This window comes from Numida meleagris, chromosome 1 (genome assembly GCF_002078875.1).
Source record: "Numida meleagris isolate 19003 breed g44 Domestic line chromosome 1, NumMel1.0, whole genome shotgun sequence".
NCBI classification, from domain to species: domain Eukaryota; kingdom Metazoa; phylum Chordata; class Aves; order Galliformes; family Numididae; genus Numida; species Numida meleagris.
In genome coordinates, this window is record NC_034409.1 from 66913184 (window position 1) to 66937351 (window position 24168).

The window sequence follows — 24168 nt, forward strand, 5'->3', positions numbered from 1 at the left end:
GCTCCTTTAGGTTGGACCCCGGCCGCTATCAAGTGGGATCAAGCAAAGATGCAAGTAATTATGTACTGTGTATAAAGACATTTTGTTAAAGAAATCTGTGGCCTTTCTGAAGTCTTTCTGCTGGTGACTTCAGCAAGGCCAGCAGTAGAACAGCTTACAGTCCCTAAAGTTAAGAATGGCTTCAGGCAATTTTCTAAAACTTAAAGCTTCTGTTTTCTCATATGTGAAGGTAATACATACCTTTCTACCTGCTGACAGTCTTGAAGAAAATCAATTAGCTAATGCTTTGAAATTAAAAAATGCTCTGTACTGCATGCTTTAGTTATTATTATACATCTTATCATTATTTGAACACAGAGTACTTCAAAATATTCTTATTTCCATTTAATTTTTTTTCTTCTACAAAGCTTTGTAGATACAGGAGGATTTTTTTTTCCTTTTGTAACTATAGTTAATGATATGAACATAATACAATATTATTGTGTCTTCCAGGCTTTCTACTCACACATTGTTTTCTTTGATTTTTCTTTGAAAGACAGATGCTGACAGTTCAAAAGCTATTTACGTAATTACCTTGATAGTAAACTGACTTGGGGGATGAATTTCACCGTCTGTGTGTGTGTGCGCCGGGAAGCCTCTGATTGATAACATTCCTGGCTGTTTAATTGAGACATGGCTCCGGGATTGGGGAGCGCCTGGCCACGTCCCTGCCCCTTGCAGAATGCACTGGGAGCTGTGCGGCTGCGAGCAGATCTGTGGGCTGGCTGTAAGCAAACAGCCTGATGACTTCAGCATTCGCAGCAAATGCTTCGAGTGCCTGTTAAAGAAAATATTGGCTTTCCCAATTTCTCATTTACATTCTCATTCTGTCTAATAAATTACAATAAAGTATTTACTGTTTGGATTGCAAAAGGAGTTTCTCTGCCTTTTTTTTTTCTCCTTTGGTTCTGTTTTGGATGAATATGCCAAGGTTTCTCCTGTTCGTTTTCTCACTTTAAGTGTGTCATTTGGTCATATTGGTGTCTTCATTCTAATGTTTATTAAAATGTTACTGTCACTGCCAGTCTGAGACTGTGAATCAGAACTAAGAATGTGTAATAGCTTATTTCACATTTGAGTAAATTTCTTTTCCTACTTAAACACTATTATGGGTAGTGTTGATCTGAGATGAAGTTTAGGTTTGGCGATACTGAATGCCACTAATTTGAGTCTTCTTTTATTGCCATCTGCTGCGGGTGTTGCATCCACAAACACATTTTTTTTTCTTTCCGGATCTCTTTTTGTGGTGGTAGAGAATAAACTGATGCATCTGGAAAGCATCTTCTCTTGGGCCATTCCCTGTGTCAGATTGTAGTGCGTATGGTGATGCTCTGTTGTCTGTGTCGTTTTGCTAAGTTGTGAGAAACTCCCATTTTTTTGCAGTGGTAGAGTACAGAGAGAATGGAACAAGCGCCTGCAGCAGCCTTTGAAAGGCAGGATGGCCTGTTGGGTGAAAACTTTGTTAAACACGAAATGTGCAATAGCTATTTGTTGCACATCTGATGGTAATTAGGAGTAATTCTTGAGGCAGCCATTGATGTACGCCGCTTTCCTTGCTCGGTACCTGCATGAAGTGATCTAGCTTGCTGTCAAGTTGTACACTGCAGTGATAGGCACTTGTTTTACCTCACAGTCATGCTGCGCTGCAGAGTGAAAGCACTGCAGAGTGAAAGCAGCCGTACAAATAGCGGTACAGAGCAAAGAGTAGATCCAGAACCAACTCCAGCTCCATGCTGCTGGGAGCAGCTCTCGGTGTAGTGACAAAGGGGCCAGGGGCAGCTGCTTGGGCTGTGACTTGTCCTTGCTCAGCTCTGCACCACCTCCGAGGGTCTGGCAGGTCAGCAGCATGGGATAGCTCATGGCTTCCTGGGCAGTGTCTATTAAGCACCTGCCTTCACATGGTTGCTGTTGTGGTTGCTCAATATACTGATGCGTTTTGCTGTGCAAGCTGCATAATCCTCAAAGTGGAAATCCCTTGATGGCCAGGACACTTCAAACAATGATGAAGGTTTGGGTCTTCTCATGCAGGCTAAAAGAGAGAACAGAGTGGTGACAGGATGGTGGTACACTCTTCATACCTACCTATAATTTACAGCAATGAAAAAATGGGCATAAAAATGGCAGCTAGTGCTTGGTAGTGCATTTTAATTCACACTCATAGTTTTGTAGTGACCAAAGCTGTTCACCATGCAATATATATAACTTTGAGTATTGTTTGGTCTTCATTTGTTATGCAAACAAAGTAATTTATAAATGGCAATTGTTAAATGGCAGTTTTGTTAGCTCCTTCCACAAAAGAAATTATAGAAAAGGTGTGTTAGATAGTAAGGATAAAATACAAAATATCAAACTTAAACACTTCACATTATGACCAAGACAGTCTGATTCAACAACTTTTCTTCTTTTTAACTTTCACACTTCTATAAGCTACAAGGTATCTGCAAAAAAACCCTCAAAACTACCTGTGATTCATCACCAGTTGAGGCTCATGTGGATATGTGAGTAAGGCAGGGGGGAATCTGTCCCCAAACTCGCTGTCTTTCAGTAGTCCCACGCATCTGATCTTTCTGCCTCTGTTTTTGTGCTGGTTGTTTGAGAATATGGCTAAGTACTTCCTTTGCAACGAATGATACCTTGAAGACTTAGTATTACAATTAAATGTTATTGAAGTTATTGGAAAGATAGACTAATCATGTAAAAGTAGCTAAGCTGTGTTTTCCAGAAGTATTCTCCAAATAAGAATTTTCTTAAAAGCTGACAGTGATAAATTCTCCCTTCCAGTTTATTAACAGTCTCGGATTGTTCAAGGAAAACAAGGGTTCTATCAGACTACTCCTACTCCAAATGATAAGCCAAAAGACTTAGTACTGTACTTACCAAGTTAGTACATGAAGCATCCCCTCTGGGCATTTCAGACTTTCTTTAAAAGAAAAGTAACAATGAAGAGATCAGTTTCTCTGTGTTTCTCTGCGGGAGCACAGCCACGGTACACCTAGAGCTTGGGCTTGGCAGTCAGCAGCTTTCCATGGCTGCTTGTTGTTACTCACCCAGACCTTCTCCTCATTCCGGCAGCTTAGCTCTAGCTGTTGTGTCGCAGGGAAGCAAGTGGCCTTTTGCTCCTCCACGGGTAAACGAGAGATCACAGAAGAGCTGTGCTAGCTGGTTGCCCTTGTACTTTGTTTGTGCCAAGTTGCTGCCAGGGCATGTGTGGAGAGCTTTTGCATGTGGGAGCTGGAGAGGATGGCACTGACTACTGAGATGTCTTATGCTGCTGCTGTGAGGAGCTCCATAACCCATCTGTCGGTCGGTCCACACGTATGGAAGCATTTTTCCAACTGTCAAAGGTGTGTGGGGGGATTAATTTAGCTTTACGAAGTGCTTTTTGATTTCCATCTGAAAGCTACTGTAGGATCTCAGAATGCACTGATGAGCCAGTACTGGCTAAGTATCTTCAATGTGCATAGCTGCATTTGTCAAATGAGTTATTTGAGAGTGACTGCACTTTGCTAACTCTACTAAGGATTATAACCAGTAACCTGTTATATTCCTTCTCTCTATATTTTCTTCTCCCTCACACTCCTGAATCCCCATAAAAGTTGAGAAGAAAATATTTTCTTTTTTGAAGTATCTCAGTGCAGTACACTGTGCTGTACTGACAGGATATACTGGTAATTGTCATTAGATGAGTATTACAATGAAGTGAACTGCTAGCAGCTGACAGGGCAAGGAAGGGGCTGTCTTTTCAAGTAGTTCTGCTGTGCAACTTGGAAACTCTGCACCTTTCTTCCTAGAGAAGAATGTATGAAGGGTAGAAGAATGGTGGTAGCACTGCTAACTAATTCTACATCCAGGTGGCAAGTGCATCACTTAAAGCAACTCTCCTTTGTTTGAAATTTAAAAAAAAAAAAAAGTGTTTTCTTTGCCTGCGTTAGTATTTCAGCAGTTTTCTACTTCTCCCAGCTTTTAACAAGATTTTTAAGTCCTGTGGTTGCTATTTCCATACATTTCTCAAGTGTCCAGCTCCTACTACAGAGAATGTTCTGCTGTAGACCTCTGTTGCATAATGTGGATTGGATATTTTCACCTAGATCTCCAGCATCTTAATTAAAAGTAAATTGATTTACATTTCCTTCATATGAAAATGTGGATTCTTAGTGTTTTCCCAAATCTATATAATTGTCTACACATGTGTTAAAGGATTTTGCTAAAGTAGGAAACGAGATGCTGCATGGGAGTGCAAAGATGACATGCAGTGAATGTAAGTGAAACTAAATATCAAGTGAATAACCCAAATAGTGACACCTCTAGGGCTGTGGACCAATCTTCCAAAGCATGAAGTAGATGATTCAGTCTTTCAGACATTTCAATCCAATGTCGAAAGCTGTAGTAAATATATTGTAGGGAACATTCCTGCACTGGCAGGGGGGTAGACTAAATGAGCTATTACAAGTAGCTCTTTTCCATGTCTGACTGATAGTTGGCTAAGAACATGTTTAGTGTAGTCGCCAAATTTTTCTCTTCATTTTCTTTTTTTTTTTCCCTCTTGGAGAGCATTGGTGACATTGGCAGAAAACCACTTCCTGCATTTTAGAAAGGTTTGTGTGGCAGGGTTGTCCCAAAAAGCAGACTATTTTCAGAGGAGGCATAAAGACAGATAGTCCTAATCCTTTCCTAAGGCTTTTTTGAAAAGGGTTTCATGGCTCTGACTCATATGAGAGGGTGTGGTGGTATTGGAGATATCTGTGGATTAGCTGCTACGCGTATTTTCTGGTCTTTTAAACTTGTAGTAGAATGATACTAGATATACTAATAGTGCAATATTTTGTTTCTAGTGTGTGATTCATAGCTTTTTTCTTGGAATTTTTTCTTCCCTTCCCTTACAATCACTGTCATTCTGGGTGGAAGGAGGGCTTTTTACTGAATGATTTAGAGATAGACGTTAGTCAGTTCCTGTGTCTATGTCCTTTAAAAAGCATCTAGTGACAGTGAACATGAGGGATGGTGAGTTGCGCTTAACTCAGTTTTTCTGATACATTTCTGCAAGGCTTTTTCCTTTAAAAATATTAATTGGTGACTCGTTTTTAACAGTTTAAATACTTTATCACTTCATCCTCATTTCCTCATATGGAAATGATGTAGTGGCTGTGTGCTGTGGGAGTACCAGTGAGGAGGCAGAGAAGTCCCACTCCAAGGGGACCCCCCTGCTTCCCACTAAATATACAAGGGAGGTTAATGTGCACCTTACAGCTTCTGCAAGTGTCAAAACATTGACACGTCTTAGTTTTAAGTTTCTGCTGAAAATTCAGTAGTTTATAAAAACTGAACTGTTAATTTTGATCCCTCTGAAATGTAAACAAGATTTAAAATTTGAAACTCTTTCAGAACAGGCAGTATTTTTTCCCTTTTGAGGTGATAGAAAGGCAACAGAAAGTAGATGGATGGGCAAGAGAACATTGAAGGGAGGCACCGGATCAAAGTCTGCATATGGAATTATCCTTCATGGCTCATTCTCCTGAGGAAGGACAGGCCATAATGTGCCATATATTGCAGTAGAATTCTGCTCTTCGGTTCAGCTAAAGCTTTGCTTACACTGAACTTGCAAAACCTAACTAGCTCTAAATTTCCTCTCTTCTCTTTCCCTTTTTTTTTTTTTTTTCCCCACCATATGATGCCCAGGGACTCCAGAAAGCCTCGCTGAGAAAGAAAGGCAGCTCATGGGTATGATCAATCAGCTGACCAGTTTGCGAGAACAGCTGCTAGCAGCTCACGATGAACAGAAGAAACTGGCTGCCTCACAGATCGAGAAGCAACGCCAGCAAATGGAGCTGGCTAAGCAGCAACAAGAACAGGTGAGTGATTATTATGGTGGCTTTCAGCTTAAAATCATTTTCTAGAAGGTCTTTCCAGCAGATTATCTTTTAGGATTAATACTTCCTACGATTGTTATTCACCTCATTTTTTTTTCCTTAATATTTGTTTTCTTAGGCGAAGAAATTTGAACAAAAATAAATTGGAATACTGCTTTAATTTGCAATATATGATACTCTATCTTTTAAAGATATATATCCCAGTTTGGGGGTATTCTCTTCCAATAGTTTTGTGGGGTTTTTTTCTTTTAAACACATGTAAATAAGTGTTGAAATTCAGTCCTCGTGATAGTTAGGGAAGAAACAAAATGCAGCATTTGCGTTGTAATGAGGCAAATGAAAGGATTGTTTTGCCAACTGTGGAAAAAAGTGGGGAACAATATGAAGTCAGTGAAGAAATTAGACTTTTTTTCTTCTGCGCTTGGGAGGCTTGATTTTCAGTTCTTGCAAATGTTCCCTCCACTAAAAATGTAAGCATGTTTTCGCACGCAAACAGTTCCAATGTGAACACATGGACACATTTTATTTTATGCAAAACCACAACTTTTCTGACAAATTTGCACCATGCACATTTTAACAGAAATTAATGACCATTTACGTACCTGAACATGAACAGAGAATACTTGAACATCTGCTTTAAATTTTGTCAGTAGTCCATCCTGGTAGCTCTTATCTGGAAGCATTTGATCTGTCAGAGCATGTATCTCAGCTTGTAATGAAACTCACAGAACCCTGTGCATTCCCTGTGCGCTTGTTAAACCAGCAAAGTTATATCACACTGTTGTTTACATGGAGAATATGGATGAAGGTGTGAAGGTGTAATTGGCAGGATCCTTCTATTTGGAGACAGTCCTGCATGAACTATTCCCTTTGCCCTAACTATTGAAGTCATTACTGCTACAGGATGGCTGAACGATCTGAGAGTGAAAAAGAAAATGGAGAAAATGGAAAAATAAAGGAAAAAAATGCTGCAGGGTTTTTATTAGGATAACTAGGATTTATTTTTCCTTGAGAAATTGTGTATAATTCTGTTGTATAGAAATTGAAATAAACTTTAAAAATATATTGATAAAATCATTTTGGTTGCTTGAAAAGAGGCTCTAGAAAGAAAACAATCTTTTAGATGTGGAGTTAACTATGAACGAGTGTTTCTTATGCTAATAGTTTAATAATAGAAATGAAAGAAAATACCTAAGGGGAAGAATGCACAAAATTCCTCCCAGTAAGTATGTATAAGTTCCCATCTGACCCTGAGATGTGTACACATTCCACAGGAGAATAGCAGTACTCCTTAATGTTTGTACTGCTGTGCAAGCTATTCATGAGAGCAGAGCTTTTGTGATGACTCAGATGAAAGTTTTGAGAGTTTGCTTTTTCATCTTGAGGCATATCGTGGTTTATCTTCATCTGTCCCCTAAGAACTCTGATTTGGTTATATTATTGCCTGCTTTTTCCCTCACTCTATGCAAAATATATCTATGCTACAACTCCCAATCATTTAGCCAATGGATAGAGAGGATATAAGTCCTTATGGAAAACGCACATGACTTTGAGAGGAGATGTGTAACTACCCCATCAACTTGTGTGAATCAGGTTCAGTGTAGAGCCATGTAGACTGGCTCTGCCCCTTTAGCTCCTTTCTGCTGATATGCCCATTATAGTACTGAGTGTCAAAGTTATTATCCCAAACCCTGTTCTAGTCTCCTTGTGTCTGTTTCTACACCAATGCTTCCTGAGTGTCCCATTTCCTCTCTTGGAAAACTTTGAATAGGTGATACCAAACATAAAAAGAATTTTACTGTCCATCCTCCTTTTATTTGCCTTTTCTGCCCTTCCCCTACTATTTTCCTTCTTCTTGACCAGTATTGTTCTTCCTCCAGCAGGGAGGAGCAGATAAGTGCTCACCTTTTTTTGACTTTAGCAGCGCCATTTCATTTAATGAAAAAGGAGAGATTTTTGTCGGTCCTTCTAACATCCAACACAGCATTTTTCATAAGATTGCCTTTCACACTACTGTTTGCTATGAATTGTTCCTGAGCATGAGCCCCTTGGTTCATTGGCAGTCCCGGCTGCTGCCACCCACACTTGAAGGTTTCTTAGTTTAACAGAGCAGTCGATAGGACCAAGCAGGGTGGAAGTTTGCTATGCAGCAACTCTAGGAATTGTGATATGTATCTCATATTACTTCTGTGCCATTTCTCCACAGATTGCAAGACAACAGCAGCAGCTCCTGCAGCAGCAACACAAAATTAACCTTCTTCAGCAACAGATCCAGGTCAGAGACTGTATCTCCACCCGTATCCCTATTAGCCCCTTTCCTTTCCGTTCCCCCGTGCTTTCCCTCAGGCATTATTGTCATAGTATCTTTAAGGATCTCTGCAGATGGCTTACGTCTTATTTATGGAAACACATGATGATGTTACCTGTCATTAAGCGAAAAAAGTTTCTGTAAGGCCTTGAGTGATTAACACTACTCCTACAGGAATCAGGAAGCAGATGAGAGAGGAGCTGGTAGTGTGAGCAAGGGTTTGCAGGATGAAATCCTCTGAGAGTGCTCTCCAGGTTTAGATCAGGAGTGGCAAAAAACGTTGCTAAAATGTATCAGATTGCAGTGGATCTCTTACAAATCTGTTTTTGAGGTTTTGCTGAACCAGTTCTCTTCAGTGATCTGTAATCAAGTCTCTCCTTCCCATTGCCTGAAGTTTCCTGAAAGTCAGGAAACTTTCAATACATTAGGTGAAGTAAATGTGTGAGAAACTGGCCTAAAGGTTGGTTAGATTCTGGAGAACAACTGTTTAGATCCTAGGCATCTACATGTAGATTCTCCTGCTCCTAGTAGGAGAAAAAAAATTGCTAACACAGTGTAACCAGTAAACTTTATTTAACTTCTTTTTCTTTCCTTAAAGCATTTGGAGGTCTCTTTTCATGACAGCAATTGTATTTCAGTACTTTTCTTCTGCTTGTGTATATGCATAGCTCTGTTCTTGGTATAATGCAAATCAGTTTGCCCGTGAAGGTTTACAAGGAATAAGAAAGGAGGGGTTTGACATTTACAGCTATCTAGAGTCATGGTAGAATCTCTGACTGTTTAAGTATACGGTTATTTACTGAACAGTGCAAGTCACTGTGGATGTTACGTCCTGTTTGTTCAATAACATCAGGATCTTCCTTCCAAAATGCTCTAGAAATAGTTGCCTAAAATTATGGGCCACATCCTTAGCTGCTCTACAAAAGCATAATTCCAGCAAAATCAGAGGAGTTGTATGGCTTCAAGCTAGCCAAATACTGGCTAATGTTTCAAATGATACTCCTTCAGTATCAGGACTTCTGTAACTATGGAAAACTTCTGGTGAAGTTCCACCCTCTGTTACGTAAGGCAACATATATACTAGATGTGATTTGCTGAAAAGAGGTTTGATATTAGAAGGCTTGGATTAGGCTTGACCTCTGTTTTTCTGGGTTTTTTTCCTTTTTTTTTTTCCTTTTTTTTTCTTTTTTCTTTTTTAAAAGTGTGTGTGGGAGAATTTTTTTTTGTTGCATTATCTTTAGTAATGCTTATAAAGAAAAGCAATAGCAGAACCTCTACAATAGCAAGAAAAGTATTTACATTTTTAGCATTTAGCTATGAGAGTGATAGAGGAAGTTGTTTTATAAGCAGTGAATAAAAATAAATTGAAGTAACATAATTTGACCCTGAGCCTTTTAAGTTTTAAGGTCTTATAGATAAGAATGAAGTATGTCTTTTTTTAGGGTCGTGGAGAACGCTGATTATTGATAATGAGATATAGAGCCTTTCATCTCTTGATCCCTGATCCAAGTTTGACCTAAGTCAGGAGTAAATGAAAGTCAGCTAGCTATCATCTGATACAGGCTGCAAGCCTAAGACATGATTTGGAGGCCTGTCCCAAGGGATTTTGGATGAAATATTGACCCTGTCAAGGTCAGAATTTCACCTCCAGGGTCCACTTCACACAAAGCCCATCAGGTTTGGGCACCCTTCTTTTGGATGGTCACATGATAAAGGTCAAGAATTAAACAGGCGGAGAGACAATGCTGTCCTCTCATTCCCACAGAGATGATCTATTTGTAGTGAAATTTGGATTATGCTGACTGCCTCTTGACACTTCCACGATCTGTATGGTCTCGTAGTCTCCTGAACCCTGGCTGCAGTCCAGTTGTTGCCAAGTCTCTGAAAAAAAATCATTTAAAAATAATGAAAGAAAAACACTGTAAGTGAATTCAGTGCAGTGCATTTCTTCTCAGTTGCATGCATAGTTGACTGTTGTCAGAATAAAGTAACAATTCCTGAAGAAATCTGCCTTTGTATATAAATGGAGACAATGAAGTAACCCCAACATGCCCGTGTTTAAAACGGTTGGTGAGTTTACAATCAGGTTATGGTGGGTGGAACAAAACTCTGACATGAATGTAGCTGGGAGTTCAGATTTTCTGACCTTGCCCTAATTAATCTAACAGGCTGCTGTCAGATTGGCCCAGAGTTTTTAAATAGCATTAGATTTATTGACAGGGAAATATTCCTACAAAGTCTGGATAACTATTTGACTTATGTGCAATTGAATGATTAGGCTGCAGTTATGAACACAACCTATTTATGACAAAGGATTCATTTTACTTGAGCCAATTTTTTCTTAGCTTGTAAGAGTTGCCATAATTCCAGATAAATTATTACACAGAAAAAAGCTATTGAAATATTGTATTGAAAACATAATACCCTAAGGTTAAAAGAAAGCACAACCTGACTGACCCCTTGATTTATGACTCTTTTCTCTAAGTGCTCTAACTTGGAAACATTCCCCTCTCTCCCCACCCCAGCATGTAGTCACCAGTACACACACAATGCATAAGCGGGAGAGATTGCCGTGTATCTCTCCTTAGAGAACTGCAAATGCTGAGTTTAAGTACAGCTCAATTAAACTAGCCACTTCTCTGATGGTTAGGAAAGGATGCGTTAGCTACTTGAGCTTGGAAAAACGTACCTGGCATATGAATGTCTAATTGACATTACATCTTTTTCAAGTCCTTCTCTTCTGAAATACCTGGAAGGCAGTTTCACTAACCCAGAGGACTAGCAGGTTGTCTCCATATAGAGAATTAAGTAAAAGGTAATGCGAAATGGGAGAAAAGATGCTGCTAAGACTTAAATCAATAACCTCATAATGCTAAAGCATGATTTATGCAGGAATTTATGTTTTGGGATATTGTTATAATAATTTTTATCTGCTTTTTTTTTTTTTTTTTTTTTTTTCTTGTGATGTTCTACACCTAGTTTGTGAAGGGGGTTGAGTTTCTCTGACTGAACTAAGCTTTCTCCCATCTTTTCTTTTGCCACTTTGGAATGCAGCCTCCCATGAACACTGCTTCCAGTTCTGCTTAATCTTTCTGTGTAGTTTCTTCCTGCAGAGTATTTGGAATCTTCTGCCCTACACACCGCAGTCTCATTATTTTACCAGAAATGAAACTGAAACTTTGCTCTGTTTCCTCTCATGCATCAACAGCCCTGAAGATTTCAGGCTGTGTTTCAGAACAGCTCTGTGGTCATATACAGGCTGAGGAAAGAGCATGTACACACAAAGGACTGCTCAGCAAATTCTTGGACAAAATCTGGTTTTGTTCTTCAAAGCTTTTAGAGGAGCTCACAATGTCACCTCCTGTCTTCTTTTTGGGAGGTCACAAGTGACTTCCTTGTGTTCTTGCTCTTCAGCGAGTCACAGTCTGGGGCTCTGTAGCTGTCCCATCAGGAGGGCTAGGTGTTCCTTTACCATGGTGCTAGGGAGGTCCCTGAGTATGGGCAATGAGCACAAGTGGTCTTGTGCCTTGAAGGGTATCTCCAAGGTGCAAAGTTTTGGGCCCTGGTATAGTTTACACCTTCCACTTGCTCAGAGAGAAACTAGCCTAGCTTGATGATGAAATAGTTTTGAAGCTCAGTGACAAAAGTCACTTTAGTTGAACTATAAATGAAATACAGTTGTTAAAATTCATGAGGCAATTCATATTCAGTATGGCATGGTTGGTAAAATAGGTCAATCTTGCAGCCTAAATTGTGATAAAACCAACGTTGCTAATCTCACAATCTTGTGGGAGGCCTGACAGTGTTTTATGTTTTTTCCTCAAACCCCAGCTCTTGAAGTCATGTGATGATGAAAATGCCAGCTTTCATTTATTCAAAATGTAAATTTCTAGCTCTCATATTTCCAGGCAAAACTTGAAACCATGAAACACTACAAGTTCCAAAATTAGAAGGCAAACAAAACGAAGGCCAAATGTTGTTTTTTAAACTGTTCTGATTTTTAGTCAAAAATTTTTTTTGGAGAGCCCAGCTCAAGATCTTGCAACACTTCAGGTTGCCAATAATGTAAAACTAAGATCTTGAAGCAGCATGTAGAAGCAGCGCCGTTTTACAGTGTCTCTACACTGGGCCACAGTTGAATAGTGCCAGTACTCAGTTACTAATTTATTTCAATTCTGGGTGATGCGCTTTGCTTAAGTACTGAGTGCTATCTGGAACGTGTCCTGCCAGACAGTGATCATTTAATTACATGGGATTTTAATACAGGGTTTTTATATTCCTTCAGAACCAGAGACTTGTCAGAAGATGTTCTGATGGGAAACCTCTGGTTAGGAAGTGTGACTGAAGAGCCAGTGGATTCTGACTAAGCTCTGCTGTAGATACAGGAAGGTGACTCCAGCTCTTTGCCAGTCGGGCAGGCTGTGACTTCTGCTTGCCACCCGGCTTGGCATGCAGGCAGTTCTGCATCCTGTAGCACTTGGCAGGTGTGCTCCTGCCCTCTGGAGCCTGGGGTGAATGCTTACCAGGCCTGCAGGGCCTTGAGCTCTGCAGGGCTCTGGCAACTTGTCTGAAATGGGCTGTGGGCACCACCACCCTCCAGGCTGCTTGACTCTTCATATTACAGACTTCCTGGCTTTTTGGCATCTCTCAGCTGCCCTGGGTGTCCTCCCAGCTCCAAGTAGGGCCTTCCTGTGTGCACGTGGATCCAGATTTCCATCCTTCCCTCCCACTGTCAGCTGGCAGTATCCCTTTCCCCTTGAGTTAAATTGGTAGATGGAGAAGTCTGGCTGCACTGATATGTTCCCAGTTCAGAATATTCCCATTCTTATTAAGCTCTGAGGTTTAAGGTGTTGTTCCAGTTTGGAATGTGGTAAAATCTTGAACACTTGGAATTTCCTGCAAGATGGTTAGCTGTAGCAAAATCTATTTTTCAAAATCTAGCTATATTTTTGGGTGGAGGAAAGAAGGATTTGGTTTCTGAGTTACGCAGAAGTTCAGAAAAATATTTCTTATGCCTAATGTGCCAAGATAGAAATGACACAGTGGTTATTGTCAGAACTTTCCGAACACAAAGAGGCTCTGGTTTGATTCCAGCCTTCCAAAACACTGGTAAGGAGACCTGCCTCCAGAGTTCTTTAGATACCATAATTTATGCACACAGTTATCTATGGGGACAATTTCTGTTGTTTAGACTTGTTGCTTTTGAACTGCTCAGGTTAGCGATCATCTCTTACCTAGAGCTGGCTGGTTGTTGTTCAGGCCTGTTTGAGTTCTCTTTGTTTGAGAAAACTTAGAGGTTTTCATAAGCATGATAACAGATGAAATTTAGTTGTAAAAAGTACCTGTAGCTCCTTGTTGTAAGAAGACACTGACTGTTTGAATGAGAAAATCTGGAAATTTATGCTCTTGCCCCAACTAGTTTACACTCTAAGTTGTACAACACACTCATCCTTTCATTTTCTGTGTCCTTCTGGAAAGCAAACTCCAGCAGGCCACTGTGTGAGCTAAATACTTGGTGTATTTTGCGCCTATAGAGAGTGGAGATCCTCGGTGCAACCTTAATGACTTGTGAAATCTCTTTCTTGGTTCCTAACTTCTTACGTGACTGTAACCTAGATTTCTCTAGGACGCTTTGAAGGCTCACAGATGATGAATCCTTCACTCAAGACACAAAAATGAGCAACCACTACGCAAGTGGTTGGTTACAGATTTAGTAATGTCTGTTACTTCTGTATCATCGTTTGCCTGGGAATTCTGGTTTTCTCAGAAGTGAGTGACTGCAGAGCAGTGCTTCGTGGTGCTACGACCTCTTTGCAAGTCATTGCACAGCAGAACAGTATTAATTCTTCTGTAATTAGAGTCCTTTTTGCATATCAGAGAGAGGTGAGGACAAAAGGTTTCCTTCCTAGACAATAAAGCTGTTGAAGTGAGGGCTTGATCCAACTCCCACTGAACTTAGTGAAAGGCTCTTATTCATATTAGTGGGAGTTTAATGAGACCTTTCTTCAGGAGGAAACTGTGAGAAAGTATCTTCCCTCTCTGTGCAAAATGTTTTCAGAACAGGCTCTGTCCACTGAGCCAGTTTGTTTTTTTGTTTTGTGTTGTTTTTTTTTTGCCAGTGTGGATATGACAAGCTGTGACTTCTCAGTCAAACCGACTGGGCTTATAGATAGGTTGGGGACATTTTGTCCAAATTCATCATGTGTCAGAAGCAGCTGTTTTCCAGTAACTTATAAACATGGGCATACTGAATTCAGTGAGACAGGCCCACGAAGGAGTCACACTGCAGCCTTTCCCATGACTTTGCAACCTCTTCCCAAACAACTGAGGTTGCCGGCAAAGAGGCTAAACAATTGTTTCTCACAAAAGCTCTGCAGCTGATGTCCTATCAGTTATCAGAATAACTTGCCTGTCCCTTGAGCAGGGAAAAGCCCCTGGGAAATTAATTATTCAAAAAACAAAACAAAAAGGAAGAAAAGAGAGATGAGTTTGGAGGAGGAGATAGGGAAAGGGAGGAGTGAGAAGAAAAATCTAGGCTAGAAGTCGGAATGAGCTAATTGCTTTTGGAGTTCAGCAAATAACGTATGTGTTTTGCTGAAGGATATGATGCATGCGCTTTAGAGTAACCTTTGCTTCCTTCCATTACCCTAAAAGTTAGGTCACATAAAAAACTACACTTATTTATGTGCAGAGGAATGTTTTCCACCACCATACCGTGCTTCTGCTCCCAAAGATTACCTCTATAGCAGGCACCTTCTTCAGTCACAGGCCTTTCGTACATTCTTACATTATCCAGATTTGCTGACTGGTGTAGTTGCACCAGTGCAGGCAAGGAGAATCTGTTTGAGATTTGTACAACTTGAATTTATTAGGATTGCTAGCATATGCTTTCCTCAGATAAAACCAGTTTTTTTGCCTGTGCTGAGCTACATGATGGAAACAGCACTTGTTGACAGTGAAGCTTTCTCCAGCATTACCAATCCTTGGTGTTACCAATCCTTGGCTTTTTCAGACCCGATCTCCAATTTCAACATCTCCCTGAGGCACTCCACAGTTTGTACCCCTTTCTTCCACTTCCAGCTCCCTGACACTTTGATCTTTCTTAGGCAGCTGCCCACTCTTTTCCTCATCAGCTACTCCTTTCTGCCAGCTTACTCCTTTTTTTTTTTTTTTTAATTCCTTCCCAGTCAGTATTTCCAAGATCTTTTTACTGGTTTTGATCAGTGCTTTGTTGGCTGTAGAGTGCACGTATGTCATTTTGTGAATGTTTTTGTTTAAAATTCGTGGGGTAGTGGATGCATGCTTGTGTGAGTTATGTCCATGTATCCATGCAGATATTTACACAGCAGAGGTACAGGAGCAGAAAGCACCACAGTAGTTTGTGTAAGTGGCTTGGGAAGCTGAATGTGAACTCTTTATGGCTGTGATCTTGGCCATATGGAGTGTGTGTAGTCATGAGCACTTTTGTTGTGCAGCCAAAAAAGGCTGCTACTGCTGCCTCTGCAGCAAGGTAAAGCAGGAGATAACAATAAATTTTTTACTGCTGGCTGGCAGAGGTGTTTAGGATGTGTTTTCTTTATATCTTCAACCGCCCCTAATTGAAGATGCTTTAAAATTGAATGACTAGCAGTCAAAACGTGTTTGCTTCAAGCTGAGAAGAAAAATGCTGGTGTCTCTGCTTCCAAACTGATTGCGCTTTGTACACAACTGACAGCCACAGTCACTTTGAGTGACTGATAAGTGGGAAGCTTTGCCACTTATCAAGGAATGCACGCTGAAAAGAAAGGACTGGAGCTGCTCAGATGCTTTGGCATGTTCAAAATAACATCTCACATCAGTCAGACTCAGAGGCACTAGGAGACATTTCAAAATAAACTTTATATCTATCTATCTATCTGGAGGCAAAGATTCAATTTAACAGACAAATCACTCTGTGGCATCACATTGGCTCTGAGAGAACATTGTTGTAAGGGTCACCAGTTGCAAAATGATTCACCAACATAATTTGAGAGCATTTATTGTAGAGTCTCGCACCCCCCCAAACAAACCTAGATTTGAAAATTCACATCTGCGTATATTGCTACTGATTTCTTTAAATTGAGGGGCTTCACCCCTCTTGGCCCAGGAGTGTTTGGTTTATGAATCATGTGACATCCTGAAGGATCCCAAAGATAATGAAACTGCCAAATTCTGGTCTCGTTTATTTCCTCTTTAGTATTATGGAATACATTTGGGATTGCCTAGCTTTAACCAAAATCAGAAATGGGTTATTAGGGTTATTTAGGAGTTGCTATGCTTTTTGGTGATACACAGTATGAATAGAAAATGGAACTTTGGTACGTGTTTGTTGTGATGCTGTTTGGTGATACTAATATATTATCAAACTGTGGCCTGCAGGAACTGAGGTGTGAGGGTGAATTTTCTTGTGCTGATTCTGGTGATGACAGAAGCAACAGCCAGTGCAGGGTTTGGCGAGTCCACTGGAGGCGATGATATTGCAACCTGCCTTAGGAAGCATCATAGGAAATAATATATTAGAGCTCTGTCTTTAAACATTGTGCAAACAGCACAAGCACAAGTTGTAGAGCTGAGGTGGGTGTATAGGGTTGACCCATGCCCACTGGTAGTACTTAAACAAAAAGAGTTCTCATGACCATTGCCAGGTTTACAACTCTTGTCCTAGCAATACTGGGAGTATCGCTGTGTGAAGAACGTTGTCTATATGCTATGATTCTAAGCACTGCATCAGGGCATCTAATTCTGTTCAGCTTCTCCTATCTGAAATGTTTCTTTCTGTAATCAGGGTGACTGTATTTGAGAGACGTTTGGCACTCTGGAGTTGCTACCAGCTCCTGTACCTACATTATTAAGAGACAAAAATTTGAGGATCGTTTAGTTTCTACTGGCAATGCGTTGCTTTTCTGATTCATCTCTTGCCATGTTAAGTGGTCACGGATTCATTTTGACAGCTCATTCAAAACAGAGTACTTCAAGCTCTGCTGGAATAATGGCTCAAAATGATTCATAGGGAAGAGTGTGGTTCCACCTACTGAATCAACACCACTGTCTTCATCACCTTGGATTTTCCTGAGACATCCGTCTGATTTTGCCTTATCCTGCGCAGTTCAGGAGACAAGATGAGCTCACCATTGGTGGTAATAGCATACAAGAGACTAGGGAATACTTTTTTTTTTTTTTTTTTAACTCACTTTCTACCAGCTATCTGAACTGTATTGTATCAATTGAAGTGGAAGACAGTTACTTATGCTTGGTATTTGTAAGAACAGTAAATGAAACAGTTTAATCACTTGAAGGGTAGTGTCTGAAGAGGCAATGTGACTAAAGCCTGACTTGGAGAAAGAGAGGGAAAGCTACAATTGTCTAATGGAAGTCTGTGCTGAACAAAGATAACGGTAGAATTATGGATCTCATAAGTCTCAGCTTTGATTTTCCATATTGTATTTAGTACCTGTTTTAGGTCAACTTCCACATAAGAAAATTGAACAAAATGTATATCAGGTAAATAAATTTAAAGATTATTTTCAGATTTTTATTGAAATGAGTTTAAAATATGCTTTGGAGAGGATAAAGGTATATGTCAGAGTTTCTTGTCTTCAGAAGTGGGGAAAAAAAAAAAGTAATCCAAGGCAAACATAAAAAAGTTATAAAAAAACACAATGAAAACTTGTAAGAAAGGCAGTAATAAGAACTAAATGGGACAAATTTTATTCACAGTACTCAGTTTACAAATATTTGACACAGTGGGGAAACTCATTTAAAATGTATATATTACCACATCATTTTTACAGGTTTGACTACTTTGGAAGACAATTGACAGTGTTCAGCAAATTATTCTAAAGTTGAAATTTGGATAGTTTCAACAAAATTGTTTGTTGATAGCAATTTAAAACGGATTTAGACTGAAATGATCAAGAGATTTCAATACTTCTGTATGTTGTGAAAATTGCATACAAAGAAATGCATTAGTTAGGTAATGAAGTGAGGCCTTTGAAAGTCAGAAGTGCCAGAATCAGGTTAAATGAGTGTCTTTATTTTATTCCCGGTATCTCCATCATGCACATTGAATAAAAACTGGTATCCTGGGGGAGCAGAATTACATGATAATATAATTGTAGACTGCATTCACAAGAGGGAAAATTAAAATTATGTGGACAACCATAATTCTGGTATTCCCTAACTTTCAAGTCCTTGACATTTCATTCAAAATGGCATTATTTAAATGGTGTTTCTGTGTGTTTTTGATGGCCCTAAAAGGACATAGTGCTGATATACCAATGACCCATAATGTCATGTCAGCACCGTTTAAATCCTTGAGTGTCTGCATGGGACAAATGCCAATGTCACTTGAGTTAAAGGAGCAATGATATGTTCTCCTATGCTAATAGGAGAAAACAGCTATTGGGCCGTGAGGGTAGGAGCCCATGCTATGATGCTCCTCTCCTTCTGTATCTTGTTTCCTCTCTCTCTGTCCGTCACCATCAAATTAGAGGAGGCTTTTTTCTGTTACTGTCCTCCTGAAAAAGGAAGACATTACATGGGTGCTTTGGTTTTATTTGGGCAGTCTGCACTTTCTTTTCCACGCCCTCCACTTGCTCCCCTTTTTCTCCACCACTGGAGCTGGAACCAGATTGGTTGTAATCACAAGCTACCACTGATGAATTCTTTCCTCTTAATTTACCACACTTTTAAGTTTTATCAACATAATGGAGGGTGAAGTTATAGAATTAAAAGTCACGAGTCTTTTCGTTGAGGAGTCTTTTGCTTTGAGTATTTGATGGAAGCCTCTTTAAGAGCTCTGAAGCTCAATATGGTTACAGTATGTTTTGTCATTTTTCAGACTGTGTGTAGAATTGTGTTTATGGTCTAAGTGTGACTGAGCTGCAGTCTGTCAGTGAGAGGTGTTGTTGTTTTTTTTTAATATATATATACTATATGTAATGAGTTTGAAGTTCTTAACGTCCTCAGGAATCACTTAAGTGTAAATTAAGAATTATCTCCAGTTTCTTTAACTCAGGCATCAGAATTTATAGTCTAGGAACAAGTAAGCATATATGAAATAGCTGATTGATTATACGCAAAATTAGGCAACCAGAATACACACATAGGTGTGTATTTTCATGCATGCCTTTACAATGCCCCGATTCGTATACCAATTGCAAACATGATTAGTTGCCAGCATGTGAACTTCTTGTGTCGCTCAAGGATTTAGGGAGGAAGGAGTCAGGATGTTATCTGTATGTGTGTGCCACAGGTTGTTAATACTTACCAAATTCTAGTTGATTGTGGAAGTGAAATTCTTCAAGGCTTTATGAATTCTTCAGCTCTGTTGACAGTTCCTTTTCAGCTGAAATCATGGCAAATAGATAGAACCCCTAATTTGGATGAAGGTGTTGAACACTGCAGAATTTCCCAACGATGCAGAGACTGATGCATGCACTGAGAGATACAAAGTGAGCAAAAACAGGTTCCAATTATTGGAAATTAGAAAACTTGAAGGAAACAAAATGTTCAAGCTCTTCACCTTCTGTGATTCTTTGAATGGCTCTGTACCTAAAGAGACACCTATAAAGGATGCCTCTGTTTTTCTGCAGAACCTGGTTCTGGCAGGAGTTTCCGTGGGTATGGTATCTCCCTAGACACTTGATAAGTGAGGTGATAGGAAGCAAAGTTCTGGGGAGCTGATACATTGTAGAGTCTGGAATTAGAGCTACTCTGTATTTCTGGTATTTCATATTTACTTAAGGTGAAAGGCAGACTTGAAATGCCAATTTTGAAGAAATTCAACTTTCTGTGTCATGAGTTTCAGGATGCTATTTAAGTCTACTTTTCTTATATTATTTCTTATTGCACAGTTAAGAAATTATTTTTGGTATAGCCAGAATAAGGAAATTCAAATTGTAATCAATTTACTGGCATGAAATTCTGTATTTTGTGGAAGTAATATTTGCACTTCTTATTTAAAAAATAAATGCATCAATTTAAGGTATTTTTATATCCCCTTTCAGTATCAAGGTGAGTTTGCTGAAATCACAAGTTTGTTCTCTGTGTCTTGTGAGTTCTGTTTGAGCTCAGTATCCTCTTAGCAGAAACTCTTGCTAGGGCCTCATGGGAGGAAAACTGTCCATTGTGTTCTTTTGAAAGCAGGCTATCTTTTTCCTGGGGCTGGGCTCAAGCAAGTTTATTCTTCCACTCAGGGATATCTGCGGAGACTCCTGTCCTTTCCGGTGCCTAGGAAGCAGAACTCAGATACGTATATTGTATTTGCTGCCATCACATAATCTGTGCAACTTCCCTTCAAATATAAAGAATTATGCTTTCCCCAGCTGTTCATTTGATAGGATTCTAGGCCTTCATTTAGAGAAAACTGTGCTTCTCCAATTCACATCGTTTGAACCATGGCCTCTCTTCTATACCTATTGTTTGTTTTGTCTTTTTTTGTTGTGCGTAACAGGTGTTTCTTTCATACAACCAAGGCAGCAAAGCAAGGGCTTCCTTTATGGCAGATCTCTTGAGACTTTGATTAAACTCTTCTTTGTGATAAAAATGCCACTGCCTTTAAATGAATTGCACATGTAATCTGTATTTGCACAAATGCCCTCCATCTCTCTGACCTCATTGGTAAAGTCTTTCTCTCTTTCGGGACGTGTATGTTTGCCTTTTCTCTTGTCTTTTGTCACAGACCTGATTCCTTTTTACCTTCCAATGCTGCACTCCCCTCTGAGCCTGGATGTAGCCATGGGAATGGTTTAAAAGGAATAAAATGTTTCTGCAAGAACTGCTTTTTTTCCAGTGTCTCCTGTCACTCCCTCCATAAATATCATTGCCAGATGGTTGGGAGAACCTTCCTCAGAGCTTTTCAAGGGGAACCAAAGGCTTGGAGCTAGCCTATTGTTCTGCACCCACTGGAGTAGGTCTCAGCTCTGTGGGTTATAAGTAGCATAGATTTTGTCTCTCCCTTCCATCTTCCTATTTTTGTTCACGCAGTCTCACCTGTGGTTGAAGAGAGCTCACTGGTAAGAAAAATTAAGTGCTTTGATGTGTTGTAGGGGGAAGGTATGTATAAATAATACCAAATTGTGTCATGTAGGTTTAATCCTGCTTTAAGTTTTTGTATAGAACGGGACATACTCTTTTAGTATGATCTTCTGAACTCTCTAGATGTTAAGACATTTTCAGAGAAGCAGTGCAAACCAAAAAGGGGCAAGAAGCTTGTTTCCATGTTTCCTGGTAGCTCAGCTGGCTCACACTCCTCAGGTATCCTGATGGAATATCGCTCCCCTATAATGCGTTATTCTCATGCCCTTCTCTTTGTTCCAGTACATTTATTGGTTAGGTGCCCTGGGGGTGAACAGATACAAATATGCATTAGTCAGAAGAGATGTAATGTATGCCATGGGAGCCGTGCCAAGCAATTAAGAATATAGGCGTAATGATTTACAGGGTAAGCAAAGCCTCCAGAGAATGCTACATCTGTCCAGACTGCCCTGTGAGTACACAAGAGGAGTAACTTGCATTGCTTCGATCTACCGAGGTAACACATATCTAATATAGCTGGGCTCCTACTTTCAGTCTGAGACCCATCTTCTGCTGACAACTTTCTGTTGTTTTGATCAGTGGTTAGAACTTCCCAAATGTCATCTACAGCGCCTCTGAGAACCTAGCTATATAAAGTGTGTTTTTCCTCCCTGTGCAGACACACCGGTAGTTAGAATGGCAGGGGTATCAGCACAGCCGAGACGTGACACTCGCATTGTATCTATTTTAGTGCCCAACTTTGTGGTAGTGGCAGCATCTGTGGAAAATATGAAGATAACTGTCAGAAAGAGTTTTTGAAGGGCGTTGTACTTAGAAATGTTAACCCTTCTTCATGCTTTCCATTTAATTTAGCATACAGTAGTTAACGGTGGAAGATGAGACTTTAATAAAGACATATAATATGGTTTCCTAAATTGGTTCTTTCTCTTAAAACATATTGTCTTTGTTAGTGCTTACCTACACAGTACAATAAAGGTAGCTCATTATATTATTTAGCTCAAAACCCATGAAGTTTTACTTTTTATTTTTCTCTAAAAAACACCATGGATGGCAGGTCTTGAAATTCTCTTTTCCTGTACCAGTGTAAAACATTATAAAATCAGAATATGAGCATTTACAGCCACTTTATGCAGAAGTAAAAGTAAATCAACAGGATGCAGAAGAGACAATGATGTAACTATTTTATCAAGTTCCACATAGGTTTTCTGTGTTAGCTTCTTCTGTGTTCAAGGAGCCTGAGCCACTGTTTTAAAATATAAATGCAAAAAAATAGACTGTTTCTCTTAAAAAAAAAAACACAAAACAACAACAACATCAAATGAACAATTCTAAAAGATCCATGTCTGAAGTTCAGGCATGCAGACTTAGCTCTTGTTAGAGTATGGGGATGTTTTCTGGGAGCCTCTCACCCACGTTGCTTTCAGCATCATCTTTCTGCCCATTCCTTTAGGGAGGGCCCTCCTGCACCAGATTAAGCTTTCTTTCCACCATCAGGGGACTTGTGGAGGCTCCATTGGAAGCCTGTCATTGCATTTCATGGCTTTTACAAGACAGTGATGCGTCCTGAGACATGTGTGAAGCTCACCTGCCCAGAAGGATTGCTACTCACCAGTCTGCGTTAAGACGGCTTTGCATGTGAAAGACTGATTTGCTTCGTTTTGGGACTATGGCTCAATGGAAATGTCAGAAATATGGAAGGATAAATACCGAGTTACATTAAAAAGAGAAAAAAAAGCGCTCTGAAATTATCTCCTGGCTCCATGTTTTCCGAGGTTTTGCATTAGCGGGGACGAAGTCACGGTGTGTTGACACAGTCTAATGTGCAATGACATAATACCTGGAATATGGAGACAGCAAGAGGCGCAAAATCAAACTTATCTGAGTTTTCACAGGAAAAGAAGGGATTAAACTTTGCTTGTTAAAATATGGATTTTTTTTTTTAATAAAAACTATCCTAGTTCAATTGAGATAAACCTACTCAGATCTAATTCTTTCCAGTCCCTAGGAAAAGTGGGCCTTAAGATTTTGAGCCTATTTGCCCAATCCCTTTTTTTAGAAATAAAGATTAGGGTAGGGAGTTTGGTCCTTATCTCTAAGGTTCTTACTGCTTCAGAAGGAAACTGAAATACTTACAAGAAGGACACTTTCTTGAACTTGTGATTTGTCTTCACTCAGATTATCTCAGAAAGCTTTGGCAATGTAGGTTTCCCACAGTGCTTGGCTGTTTTGTTTTTACATTGAGGAACTAAGATAAATTGTTGTTTCTGCCTATGAAATAGCAGAAAGAGTTGTCAAAATACTCTAGTGACTTAAAATTCAAATGTTTCTGCACGTGCATCAAAACTTTGCTCTGGAAGCATCACTCCCTCTTTTCGTAACTGCCAGGTGTGATTCTTCACTACCTTTTCATCCCATATGGTTAGTTATAGTTCCACAAAATAGTGTTGAGTCACTATGTCTTACTGGCATTTCACTACTCATTTGCACAGATATTAGTAGTGTATGGTCCACATCTTATATAGTACTGTCATCTCTGGGTGTCATAACAGTTAGTTGGGACTTTCCTTTTTTTCCTTTTTCCTTTTTTTCCTTTTTCCTTTTTTTCCTTTTTCCCTTTTCCTTTTTTTCCCTTTTCCTTTTTTCCCTTTTCCTTTTTTCCCTTTTCCTTTTTTTCCCTTTTCCTTTGTTTCCCTTTTCCTTTGTTTCCCTTTTCCTTTGTTTCCCTTTTCCTTTGTTTCCCTTTTCCTTTGTTTCCCTTTTCCTTTTTTTCCTTTTCCCTTTCTTTTCCTTTTTCCTTTTTTTCCTTTTTCCTTTCCTCTTTCCATCTTTTTCCCTGTCTTTCTTTCTTTCTTTTCTTTTTTTTTTATACATCCTGTTTTTCAGACCAGGGGAATTGAG

At 39.6% G+C, this 24168-nt stretch overlaps 1 protein-coding gene and 1 long non-coding RNA gene across 16 annotated transcripts in view; one reads left to right on the forward strand and one right to left on the reverse strand.

Moving 5' to 3' along the window:
• SOX5 (SRY-box 5) overlaps positions 1 to 24168 on the forward strand; it is a 459770-nt gene that overhangs the window by 304047 nt on the left and 131555 nt on the right. For all 15 annotated transcript variants that reach the window (XM_021391451.1, XM_021391458.1, XM_021391488.1 and 12 more), the window contains 2 exons: positions 5716 to 5888; positions 8113 to 8181. In XM_021391451.1, the coding sequence (XP_021247126.1) occupies positions 5716 to 5888; positions 8113 to 8181 (242 nt within the window). The remainder of the gene's footprint in view (positions 1 to 5715; positions 5889 to 8112; positions 8182 to 24168) is intronic.
• Positions 586 to 3418, reverse strand: LOC110396161. The gene is made up of 3 exons (XR_002436820.1): positions 3087 to 3418; positions 2917 to 2959; positions 586 to 2068 (listed from the first exon to the last, which is right to left on the reverse strand). It is a non-coding gene; the product is annotated as an uncharacterized LOC110396161 (long non-coding RNA).